At 40.8% G+C, this 13906-nt stretch overlaps 1 protein-coding gene across 3 annotated transcripts in view; it reads right to left on the reverse strand.

Moving 5' to 3' along the window:
- Nucleotides 1-824: 824 nt before the first annotated feature.
- The window catches only part of LOC137286454 (beta-1,3-galactosyl-O-glycosyl-glycoprotein beta-1,6-N-acetylglucosaminyltransferase-like), a 74248-nt gene continuing 61166 nt past the window's right edge, over nt 825-13906 (reverse strand). For all 3 annotated transcript variants that reach the window (XM_067818339.1, XM_067818355.1, XM_067818346.1), the window contains exons 3-4: nt 9101-9327; nt 825-7141 (exon numbers count right to left, since the gene is read on the reverse strand). In XM_067818339.1, coding sequence (XP_067674440.1) covers nt 6825-7141; nt 9101-9327 — 544 coding nt within the window. In that variant the 3' untranslated portion in view covers nt 825-6824. The remainder of the gene's footprint in view (nt 7142-9100; nt 9328-13906) is intronic.

The following is a 13906-nucleotide window of genomic DNA, read 5'->3' on the forward strand; positions in this document are numbered from 1 at the left end:
AATTCCCGTTGTCCTAATTGACCAATGAAATAGTATTTCACATGACGGTAAGATAAAGGGTTATTATTAAGCTTAAAACACCAGCAATAGTAATGATGGCAAATTTGAAAACCTAAACAATGCCGAAATGTTGGGTATTTTGACGTTAACGTTTCCAAAGAAATCAAGCTTCAAATGTGACAGTCACGAAACACGTGACCTCGAACAACATGAGCAAGTGGAGATATAAGCAAGATTTACCATTGACACTAAGACGCGATTGGTGAGAGAAGTATGTTGTTTTCTTGGAACCAAAGACTCAAAGGAAGTATTTCAAAGTATGTAATTCATTAAAAGAAGGAACATTCTTGGCCTGCACAGCATGTCGAGTGCTGAACATGTATTTGTCATATGCATGGAACATGTTGGCACATGTCAGCACATGTAAGCAGATGTTAACACGTCACACAAACACAGTATGCCTCCCAGTCTGCCAACACCAGACCGGCAATTGAAGTTCGTTTGTTCTTTGTTTAATGCCGCACTCCGCAATATTCCAATTATATGGCGGCTGCCCTTAATTAATCGAGTCTGTGCAAGACACTCAGTGATTGGGATACGATGGACTAAATCAGATTTGGGGTACTGACCAAATGAGTTTAGTTTTCCGCCACTTTTAGCAATATTCAAAGAATAGCACTGCAACGTACACCAGAAAAGGACTTCACATATTGTACCCATGTGGGGAATCGAACCGGGTCTTCAGCGTGACAAGCGAACGGTTAACCACTAGGCTACCTCGTCACCCGTTCAAGGTATTGCACGACAAAAACATACACGGCAAATCAGCTGAGACGGATTTATTGTCCAAAATATCTCTGAACACTCTCATCATGATTCAAATGAGGTCACCATGTAAACATTATGATGCTAAGCCTTGTCTTGCAATAAAATAAATCAACTATGTTATTTTGAAGTATACTCGTGGAAAAAAATAAGTGAACGTCAACCACACTTGATAGAGTGAGTTAATATTTGACTGCGATATAGCAATTCCTGCAACTGAAATGTTGGGGTCTGTGCGTAATGTCAAGAAATGGCGACGATGTAGTATTTTGAGGCAAAACCTGTGTGTAAACGTTCACTTATTTTAAGCCGTCACTATCGAACAATAACACAGATTCAAATTCAGCTGGAGACAACAACCGATCAGGCACTTCATGTTGCAAACTCCTACGACATCACATAAGGTACGAAAAGGTACCCAGATGTGAAAATGTGCCCATAGTCAGATTCAACAAATATAATACGTAACAATGATATAACGGCGAATGGCCTAGCTTACTACACGTGGGCTGTTTCTTCGGGGCCCTTAACACGCCTGGAATAACACAAAAACGTTCACGTGTTAATCAATACTATTCGCAACAAGATAAACAAATGCGTTACCATATACTATACGTCTTTCTCTCATAAGTGGAGAGACACTTGCTTTCCAATGAGTTTTCCTTAACTTGTTTTGAGTAGTGTATAAATTGTGCCTTAAAGGGGCACTTCGACACACGAGAACAGTGGTACATATACCGTCTGGTTAGAACTCGTACTGTCCGATATTTATCAAGGTTCAATTATCACAGAGTCAGCATATATGGTCACCCGTACTACTCCAAGTCCCAGGGACCCGGAAATGCATCGAGTTATCCGTAATTCGAGAAAAGAGGAGTGCAGATATTAGATCGCAGTACACATTATTATCAACGCAAGAGCATATTGTCGACATTAGGCCATACTATATTTATATCAGATCACAGTTCGGATGTTAGGCCACACTACCTGCATTAGACCACAGTAGTAGCACATACGTCGGATAGGGACGCGGTGGGCGAGCTGGTTAACGCGCCAGGCTAGTGATCCAGTGAGGTTGAGGAGTTGGGATCGAGCCCACCTATGACCGGGTGTTAAAACATTCGAGTCAACTTTGCGTGCAGACTCTTTTCTTGTTGTTACAAAACCCGTGAACCTTAAAGAACCCACGAATCCGTTGGTATATGACCAGACGGTGGCCACATGAATACATGCATACGCATAGTTGGGGTATAGCAACGTGCAGTCAACTTGGACAAAGTACTGCAACTACGTGTGCCAGTCCACTCAGCTATGCATAGCGTACCTAGTTAGGATGAGACATTAAACTAAGTGCACCTAGTGGCAGCAAGAGTTGTATACTCCCCAGGGAGCTGACAGTGATAATACGATGTGCCGCTGAGATTGACATCCAATAATCGAGAGACAAAAATACCAGCGCCTTGAGCGAGCACTAGTTATATCGAAATGTGCCCTATATAAAAATCCTATTCTATGCGATCACAGCATCACCTTTACACCATACTGTCCATACTGGATGACAGCATCACCTTTACACCATACTGTCCGTACTGGATCACAGTATCACCTTTACACCATACTGTCCATACTGGATCACAGCATCACCTTTACACCATACTGTCCATACTGGATCACAGTATCACCTTTACACCATACTGTCCATACTGGATCACAGCATCACCTTTACACCACACTGTCCATACTGGATCACAGCATCACCTTTACACCACACTGTCCATACTGGATCACAGCATCACCTTTACACCATACTGTCCATACTGGATCACAGCATCACCTTTACACCATACTGTCCATACTGGATCACAGCATCACCTTTACACCATACTGTCCATACTGGATCACAGCATCACCTTTACACCATACTGTCCATACTGGATCACAGCATCACCTTTACACCATACTGTCCATACTGGATCACAGCATCACCTTTACACCATTCTGTCCATACTGGATCACAGCATCACCTTTACACCACACTGTCCATACTGGATCACAGCATCACCTTTATACCATACTGTCCATACTAGATCACAGCATCACCTTTACACCATACTGTCCATACTGGATCACAGCATCACCTTTACACCATATTGCCCATACTGGATCACAGTATCACCTTTACACCACACTGTCCATACTGGATCACAGCATCACCTTTACACCATACTGTCCATACTGGATCACAGCATCACCTTTATACCATACTGTCCATACTGGATCACAGTATCACCTTTATACCATACTGTCCCTACTGGATCACAGCATCACCTTTACACCATTCTGTCCATACTGGATCACAGTATCACCTTTACACCATACTGTCCATACTGGATCACAGCATCACCTTTACACCATACTGTCCATACTGGATCACAGTATCACCTTTACACCATACTGTCCATACTGGATCACAGCATCACCTTTACACCATACTGTCCATACTGGATCACAGTATCACCTTTACACCATACTGTCCATACTGGATCACAGCATCACCTTTACACCACACTGTCCATACTGGATCACAGCATCCGTGGTACACCATGTGAATGATCAAAGATCACATGGCAGTTTGAACATTACAAAAGAAAACCTAACTGACAATACCCGACTGTATTACCAGCATGAGACTAAACTGCCCATATCAAATCACAGCACACAAATAAGACCATCTTATGACAAGAATACCATAACCGCAACCGTCCAAAGCGTCCATATCAGACCATTGTACCCAAATATAACCACATCACTGGCCTGAGTCCATACTACCACTATACCTATATCAGACTATAGTACCCATAGTCTGGCCATATCACTGGCCTTTGACCATTGTACCTAACTCAGACCCTGGTACCCATATCACCCACAGTCTCAACAGCCAGTGTGATGTAGCTGGCAGCTTCCTGGTCACATGTATATACTGGAACAGACAGATCATCAAACAGTTACATACTTTGACATAATTTAGGAGATACAGTATTATGTACTTCCAATGTGTGCTTATGATATGATAATATACATATGAATAGTGACTAAAAGCCTGTACAAAAAATAATGCTGATTTTGTAACATCTTGGAATATTAAAACTTTTAATATATGAAAATATAGTATTTAAAAATCAAAGAACAGACTGAAGGAGACTGCACAGCATTTTCCCGAGGTGATGATAGTTTAAAAAACATTCCGTCAAAGCATAGAAGCAAAACTAGTGGTTGATTGTGTAAGCATGAATCCTCGCGTCCTCGGAATGATGACACAGTGACTGAGCCAACTCCTTGCTCCTCTACACTAACTCGGCTCATCACCATTTATGGAGGTTGTCGGCTTCCCTTGAGGGTAATACGGTCAGAAACAGAAACAAACACACACACACACACACACACACACACACACACACACACACACACACACACACACACACACACACACACACACACACACACACACACACACACACACACACACACACACACACACACACACACACACCACACACAGAGACATACACACACACACACACACGCCGGTTGACATTTGTGACAAATCTACTTTTGTCTTAGGACTCTTCACAGAGTCACTGCGTCTTGGGTTTGTGATCACTGTCAAGCTTTTCAGTCAACAATATTCCAGCTACGGTCGAACTTCATCATGCCACAGTCGTTGAGACCTGTGCGATTCGACTTATTCAGGGCTCGATACAACCACGAAATATATTTCTGGAAAAGCCAAAGAACGTGTCATGAGAGACATTGTTCGGCTCATCAGGTGATGACTGGTCCAAATTGTGATACATGGTGGTACAAAGGTTCGAAACAGCCGGAAACCCGACACGACATCTTGTGCGGAAGATAGGACCATAAATGATGTGGCACATAGCGGCAGTTTGCATGGACTGAAAGTTGAGTTCGAGACACCCGGACACTCGACACATCCAAGTTCCACTCGACTGTTTACTACTGTGGCCTGCAATAACCAGGTTACATCCTACATTACTGTACTGATGAGTCAGTCAATATCTGAAGTCTGAAAATACAGCGATGTTGTCAGTTGGTTAAAATACCATGAAGACAAATGATACGACACGTGACACTCCGAAAAAACACACCCATTCAATGCACGCATCGCACCTGGGGGACACAGCAAGCACAAAGGAAGTCGTATACAACAGCTTTGCTTGATTTACTGATCCATAACATTAACTTAGAAAATTAAAAATATACATATATTTCAATAAAAATAAGGTGAATATTTGACCTCCAACGATAAACGTCGCTTTCACGATGAAGATGAAAATGGAATGCTGCTGTCATATTTTATGGGTATGCTATTCTAAGGTCCAAGCCATGTCAGGATGATTTCCTATTACCCATCAAGATTCAATATGGTTGGAATAATGTGTGTAGCACACTTCCACCTGTTTTCCACACATTTTTGCCGGTGATAATCAATGTTAAAGCAGCGAAAACATGTATCACAGACCAAAGCGAGGGGAGACAACTCGTATAATTATACAGCGTTCTTCGAGAACACAGGGAACAAATAACAGCCTGTGTGTATTTCTGTATACTTAAAACAATAGCTGTTGTTTAAACATGACCTGAACTGAAAGTAAAGCACTTGTAGACTTAAAACAATAGTAGCTGTTGTTTAAACATGACCTCAACTGAAAGTAAAGCACTCCGTCAAGTTACTGTGTTTCTCACTAGGGACTCAATTAATCCGGGCGTGATTGTTGTAACAGAAATTGTCCCATTTGAAAAAAACCCACAAACTGAGTTATGTCCCTTTCATTACACATAATGGAGTACCAAATTAACAGTTATAACTAATACCAGTGCTTTATCCTCCTCTTGCCACCCTTGTCCCTTTGTTGTTGTTTATACAAGGATACAAACTCAACTTTAACTGGTTGGGCTGTGGAACCGATGTCACGATGTAAAGACTCTGCAGTAATTCAGTTGGTGGAAGTGATAACAATCTTTCTCATTTTCTTCGTGAATCGAAAACAATATTTTTAAAGTTGTGCGATGATGAGAAGGTCAAGATTGAAACAAAACCCAATACATACAAGCGAGAGGTGACAGAACTGCCTCCACACAAGCCGAAAAAAATGCCAATGAGTTTACATTCACCGTTGCTTTCATTTACATGTTTTATCCAGCAATTCAAGTGGGTAGATTCAGAAATGATAAGTAGTAAAATCCCAGTTTGAAACATATTACGCAGTTCCTACCCCGATTTGTCATAATTCGTTGTGTGGATCTTTAATATACACCTCAGCAACCTCAAGATTGAATAATTTAGTTACACTTACAACGACAGTAAATCAGTATTCTTTTTCTACATTTTACTTAAACAAGAAAACAAATACGAATGAAATCCCTCTGTTCTCCATAAAGTTAACTTTTGGGTACTGGAAGAAGTTGTAAAATAATTCTTTGAATGGTCTGACCAAAATAGACACAACGTGTTGAACATATGATCAGATTATCCAAATCACTTACTAGTACTGCATGTGTAAACAACTTCAATGTATATTTTGGTGTCGCTTCTGTTCTACTGAAACTTAAGTCTGGTCGAGGTAGGGATGAGCCAGTTAATCCAAACGAAGACACCAACAAGAGATCGAGAAGCACCGTCCTCAGGTGCCCGTAAAATGAGGTGGAAATCTATTTATGACCCGTATGAATGACCGCCCCGCCCCTCCTCGTGTATATTCATAAAGTCAGTTCACCCGGCACAGAACTTATAGAAACGCCCATAAATATCCATTCAGTTGCGAAAAGACGATAACAATTGCACATGGTGTCTCAATAAATTAAAGTGGAAAACATAATCAAATAAATATATTAAATCTATACCACTTCCTCATTGTAAATGTAAACATTTATCATAAATCAGTTTTAAAAATATATCCCACGAGATGAAATACAGGGAGTTAAAGAGGTACTTTGTTTTTCACGAAAGAAAGGGTCTTGTAGTAGGAGTCGTCAAAGTGCCGAAGACCCAGGTATTCGTCACGTGTTCTGTTGTAATGAAGTTCCTCCATACAATCCAAGGCATATGGCTGGTAGTCCCAGTAAAACTTGTTTGTGAACAGCTCCGGCCGTGACCTTAGCAACGGAAGATCGCCGATTCCAAATATACAAATTAGGCGCACGCGCTGTCCTTCACACGGCCAGTCAAACGGCTCATTACCCCAGTTTTTAAATCGAGCAAGGAATGGTTTTATCAGTCTGTCTGTTTCTGGATCCCCTGGAAAAAACGAAATAAAATTGAGAAATATTATAACTGTGATTAGACAGTTTTCTATAATTAAATGATACACGAGAGGAAAAAAAATCTTTGATGTTTTACCTATTGCAAGCCAGGACATTTACTATAGAATTAGTTTGCTGAAATATGAGACGAAAGCACGGTTTTCTTGTTCTTCTAGATTTCTGCTGACACAGTGAAAAAAGAGACCTATTATAGTATAGTTATCAAGGTGATATCTGGTTTCGGCCACTTTTTGTCAGAGCAGTAAGTTATTTGACGTCTTTCTTTTCGAATCCTTTTTCGCCACGTTGTGTATTGTCGTAAGTGTTTACTTGAACTACTAAAACAGGCTCTTGTGCTATATTTGCAGATTTCACTTACAAGCAAACTTATGACAGTGAACAGACACAGAAATATAACAACATAAAACATTAGAGGCACACTTAATATATAACAAAAACTTTTGTCCGACAATGATTAGAGTGTGTCTGTAGCACTTCTGACAATAGATTCTATTTGCTGCAAGCGAGCGGTTCACTACACGGCGTCCACTCTCGTTTGACTCCACATTAACACTGAGTGATATGTTGCTTGTGAGAGAGTGCGTGCTTGAGTGGTACGCTTGCTTGTGAGTGCGTGCATGAGTGGTATGCTTGTTTGCTTGCAATTGCTTGTGAGTGCGTGCTTGAGTGGTATGCTTGCTTGCTTGTGAGTGAGTGAGTGTGTGAACGAATGAGAAACTGTATGAAGCGGGCTGTCAATAAGGTGAGTCTGCGTGCCCCAGCTCTTGGCTTTAACCCGCGTAGTTTTGATTAGTACAGCCTAACCCTGGACCAGACACTCCGGTGATTGTACACGTGAGTCGGCTACAGTCATCTGTCACCAAGGCAGGTTAACACACTATCCAACTCAGTGACTACTCACAGGCCTAATTCTAGTACGTCCTTGACTGTGATTTTACAGTCATCTGAGTTTGTTCATAAACAGCAAAAGCATACATGAGAATTAAAAAAATGATATTAATGAGGTATTTAATGTAGCACCATTTTATATGAACCGCCACACACCTATTGCTGAGACGAATGGATATTGCAGAAAATATGACAGGGAGATAACTCTTACAGGTATAGTTATAGCGTATATGCCCATGGTATGCTATCAGTTATAGTCACTGAGCAAGTGACTTGGGTTTTACGTCGCTTTAAAGAACGTTCCAGTTATAACAGTGTTAGCTTAATTTTGGAACAGACCCCGAACTGACACAGTACTTACGTATACATGCTTATCACACACGGAAACCCACGGGAACGGGTATGATGCTCATACAACCTATATACTGGACGAACCGGGATTCGACCCTACAATAATAGGTTCCTGAAGAGACAAAGGGGGGCAACCCTGCATTGACAATTGGGCCACCCATGTCCTGTATTAATAACAGGATAAACTTGACTATAGATAATAATATCCAAACAAATAACTTCATAAGGCCCGGTTTTTAAACTCAGTATGCAATCATTGACCATGAAACGTATGCGTTACATACACAACTGAAAAAATGAAAGAAAAACAACTTCAAGATGTTTGACAGAATTTCTACTTTTCTTTCAAATAATGATCTCGGGAAGCATAACCTGTCGCTAGCATTTCTCATGTCTTAGGTTCTAGCCTCACAAACAAGGATCGCTCGTCACGGCGAAGGCGCGGGTTCGATTCCCCAAGTGGGTACACTGTGTGACGCCCAGTCTTGGTGTTCCCGTTGTGATGTTGCTGGATTATGTTGCTAACAACGCCGTAAAAGTAAACTCACTCACTCACTTGTAATGGTACGAGAATACCCTAATAATCAATAATTATGATACGTTGGTGTGCACCACCCTGTTATGACAGTTAAAATATATGGTATCTTCTACATCACAGTCCCTTTAGTGCTGTCTAACCCAAACAATACTGTACCTAAATATGCCCCTGGTACACGAAGATGAGCGTTGTGATTGAGCGAGGTGAAGAATGTCTCATCGGGCACATCGACGTTTTTAACCCATGCCAGGAAGTCCTGTGCCGTCTTGTTGTGTAGGACGTAGTCCACGAAGCCCCTGTTGACCACGATGTGCACGGACCCTTTCACCGGGGTTATTCCATGTGGGGGATCACCGGCCTTCTCAAACCTCCCTCTGTTGGCTCTGAAATATGACATAGACTGTACCTTCAGAATTATGTGTTACACGTCACAGGACACATGCTGAGGAAAGCCTTCACTTTACAGCCGGTATACCCATTGTCCCTTTCAACTACCGGTGAAGATCGGGGTTAGAACTGGTCTTCAGCAAGCCTTGCTTGTAGTATGAGGGTAACATCCTGACGTTATGCCGGCGAAGATGCTTTGCACTTTGGGAAACCAATCACGGTGCTGACACCCTGAAACCCCATTAGGTAAATATGGAATTCGAACTCACCGCCCCAACATTCGGACCACGGGACGTAACTCTGTTTTGACCACTATGGAACCAATGCTCCTAAATGCCGAAACCGTTAGTTATGTGACGCTGAGACAGTTACCCCCTAGAAAATAAGTAGTTGGGTGACAGCTGCCAGAACCTATTTACATCACGCCCTGGAACTGTCTAATCCTGACGCTTATGGCAAAGCACCATTTCAATTCAGTCAGTTTTTATAGTCTCTTCATCTTGCAGTCTGTTTGATGGGAATTTCTTTGGAGTCAACATAATTTATAGATAACATTATGTTTAATGTGGTATCGATGGATGTTTTGTACAGATCAGCACAGGATTGTCAAGCAGGACTGAACATAGGGAATATGATATGGGATCCTGTGTATGCCAGGTGAGCGAGTGAGTATGGTTTTACGCCGCTTCTAGAAATACTCCAGCAAACTAATATCTGGAGACACCAAAAATGGGCTTCATAGATTGTACCCATGTATGGAACTGAATTCTGGTCTTCAGCAATGTCAAGCAGTCACTTTAACCATTGGGTTGTGTCAGGGGGCTCATTTGCCTGCAGCCCCATCGCCTTTCATTGGGATCGGTTCAATTGTGTTTCCATATATGTGATAACAGGGGTGGATCCAGGATTCCCCCAAGCCATAGATCTGCTCCTGTATAATGGTAATGCTTGTGACGTCATTTACTGCTTATATGCTGATTCAAAGTTTCTTGACGTAATTATCGAAATGAATCTGTTATGGTACGATAATAATGTACTTATCAATAATTTAATCCACTTTTGTCATCTAATCTATTCACAAAATTTCTCTTTTCAAAAGCGCGTTTAAGTAGCATGATGTAAACACAAAAGGACAATCGACAGGAACATCAGAGTCTGCAACAAAGTGCAATTAAGAAGTTCATTCTCGTGCGAGTTGGATACAGTTGATGACATTCACATCAGACATGAAACAGGTGTAAGAGTGGGTATTGAGCAGATAATCAACCATTTTGTTTTGCAAGTCTATTTTTAGACAAGAAGACAACATCATCAATATCCCTGCAACGGCCAAATACTCTTCATGAATGTGTCTACTAGTTATGATGATGTCAAGTGTTTTGGTGCGTTTATGGCAAAGTGGAAGGAGACTATTTAAAAGTTCTGCTCCAGAAAGGAACACTACCACCAAATTCAGTTGAATCCAAACCTGTTGGGATGGAAGCACAAAATCATTTCACGCTGAAATCCAGAAGTAACTCATACAATGCTATGTATTATGGGCCGATTGCCTACATACTCCTGAATAAAAGAGAGAGAGAAGTACCAACAGGTACCAGTACACCACTAGATCTATCTTTGTGCTAAGTTTCGTGAAGAAATAGTAAACAACTTTAAGTTCTGCTCCGGAAAAGAGCAGTACCAACAATTTCAGTCGAAGTCAAACGTTGCCACGGAAACAAGAAAATGTTTTTTTTTCAGAATTCCCAAACTACCAAAAAGGCACCAGAACACCCCCAGATCTATGTATGTGCCAAGTTTGGTGAAGAAATAGTGAATGGTTTTGAAGTTCTGGTCCAGAAAAGAGCATCCATCCAACTCTAGTCAAACTTGAACTTGTTGCCATGGAAACGCAATAACATTTTATTCTGAAATCACAAACTACCAAAAGACAGCACACTACCAGATTTATCTATGTGCCAAGTTTGGTGAAAAAATAGTGAACGGTTTTGAAGTTCTAGTCCGGAAAAGAGGAATGTGCACAGACGCAGTCTTGGAATGAAACCAGAAATAGGCTTCACACAAATATATAACACTTGGTTGGATGGGAACAAACAGTACCTTTGAAAATGAACAGGAGACACCATGGCTGAAATACCACATGTGCATCCTTATAAACAGGAACATGCTGTAACGTAGGCCATCATGCGCTCAGTGCCGTAAGTGAAAACAACGCTATTATTATCGCCTAGCGATTGTTAAGCAATCTGCTCACTTTCTCGAAAGCATATTTCTTAAAACCCGGAAAGAGACATGTTTTAATCATTACCGAAAGAGTTTTCTTTGAGGCAAACTGTACCAACGGTATTTATTGTAAATAGAACGTACTATTAGCACGGGAATGTTATCATATCTGGTGGCACATACACGAACTGACGATTGTGAAGCAGAGGAACATTGCAACCAACGGTCCATGTTCCTGTAACTGACTAAGGTCAAGGTCAAGGGCGGTGGGCTCGCCTAGCGGTTAGGGCGTTCGTAATGGGTGAAATGCATGGAGACCAATTCTGATGTACCCTTAACACCCGGAGAAGGAGAAGACTTACAGGATCGGGTGTTTAGACTCGCTGCCTTGGTTGTCACATGTTATAGTATCCCAATTACATAGATGGATGGTGCTCATGTTGTTGATCACTAGATTGTCTGGTCCAGGCTCGATTATTTACAACCGCCGCCATACAGCTAGAATATTGGTGAGTACGGCGTAAAACTAACCTCACTCACTCTGATATCCCCCTCCTGTTATGTTGCTGGAGTATTGCTACACTCAGCGTAAAACTTAATTCGCTCACTCAGACGGATAACGCACGTGGGGCAAAGATCTCGTTAATGTGTATATCAGGGAGTGAGTACAGAATATCAAATATGTCCTTTTGAATAACATAACCTAATCCTGACATACACGACTGACGTCAAGTTCCTTCATGTATGCTAAACACAGTGGTTACAAACGGTATACTGACCAGACAGAGTCAGAAGGACGGTGATACCTTTATCTGTGTCGACATTTGTTTATTATCCACCCTTATAAAGGCACATGTACACTCGTGGCGTACAAGCAAGTGGTCGCCTATTCTAACTACACTTCACAAAGGTCGGTACGGTAATCTAGTGGTTAAAGCGTTCACTCGTCACGCCGAAGACCTGGCTTCGACTCCCCACTTGGGTACACAGTGTAAAGCACATTTCTCGTGTACCCTTCCATTGCTGGTTTATTGCTGTCTGCAGAATACCAAACGTATTTATTATAGTAATACCATAGGTTGGAGAATAACTAAATCTTCAGCCTCTTATTAATAAAATAAATAACATAATGACCAATTATATCTTCCTTATCCTGCTCTGATAAAGGGAGCGTATTTTGTAACACTATATATGAACAAGATCTTCTTATACCTGCTCTGTCAAGGGTGTGTATTCTGTAAGACGTTTTAATAAACATTTATCAACAATATCTTCTTATACCTGCTCTGTCAAGGGCGCGTATTCTGTAAGACGTTTTAATAAACATTCATCAACAATATCTTCTTATACCTGCTCTGTCAAGGGCGCGTATTCTGTAAGACGTTTTAATAAACATTCATCAACAATATCTTCTTATACCTGCTCTGTCAAGGGCGCGTATTCTGTAAGACGTTTTAATAAACATTCATCAACAATATCTTCTTATACCTGCTCTGTCAAGGGCGCGTATTCTCTAAGACGTTTTAATAAACATTCATCAACAATATCTTCTTATACCTGCTCTGTCAAGGGCGCGTATTCTGTAAGACGTTTTAATAAACATTTATCAACAATATCTTCTTATACCTGCTCTGTCAAGGGCGCGTATTCTGTAAGACGTTTTAATAAACATTTATCAACAATATCTTCTTATACCTGCTCTGTCAAGGGCGCGTATTCTGTAAGACGTTTTAATAAACATTCATCAACAATATCTTCTTATACCTGCTCTGTCAAGGGCGCGTATTCTGTAAGACGTTTTAATAAACATTTATCAACAATATCTTCTTATACCTGCTCTGTCAAGGGCGCGTATTCTGTAAGACGTTTTAATAAACATTTATCAACAATATCTTCTTATACCTGCTCTGTCAAGGGTGTGTATTCTGTAAGACGTTTTAATAAACATTTATCAACAATATCTTCTTATACCAGCTCTGTCAAGGGTGTGTATTCTGTAAGACGTTTTAATAAACATTTATCAACAATATCTTCTTATACCTGCTCTGTCAAGGGTGTGTATTCTGTAAGACGTTTTAATAAACATTTATCAACAATATCTTCTTATACCTGCTCTGTCAAGGGTGTGTATTCTGTAAGACGTTTTAATAAACATTTATCAACAATATCTTCTTATACCTGCTCTGTCAAGGGTGTGTATTCTGTAAGACGTTTTAATAAACATTTATCAACAATATCTTCTTATACCTGCTCTGTCAAGGGTGTGTATTCTGTAAGACGTTTTAATAAACATTTATCAACAATATCTTCTTATACCTGCTCTGTCAAGGGTGTGTATTCTGTAAGACGTTT

Source organism: Haliotis asinina, chromosome 1 (genome assembly GCF_037392515.1).
Source record: "Haliotis asinina isolate JCU_RB_2024 chromosome 1, JCU_Hal_asi_v2, whole genome shotgun sequence".
Taxonomy (NCBI): Eukaryota; Metazoa; Mollusca; class Gastropoda; order Lepetellida; family Haliotidae; genus Haliotis; species Haliotis asinina.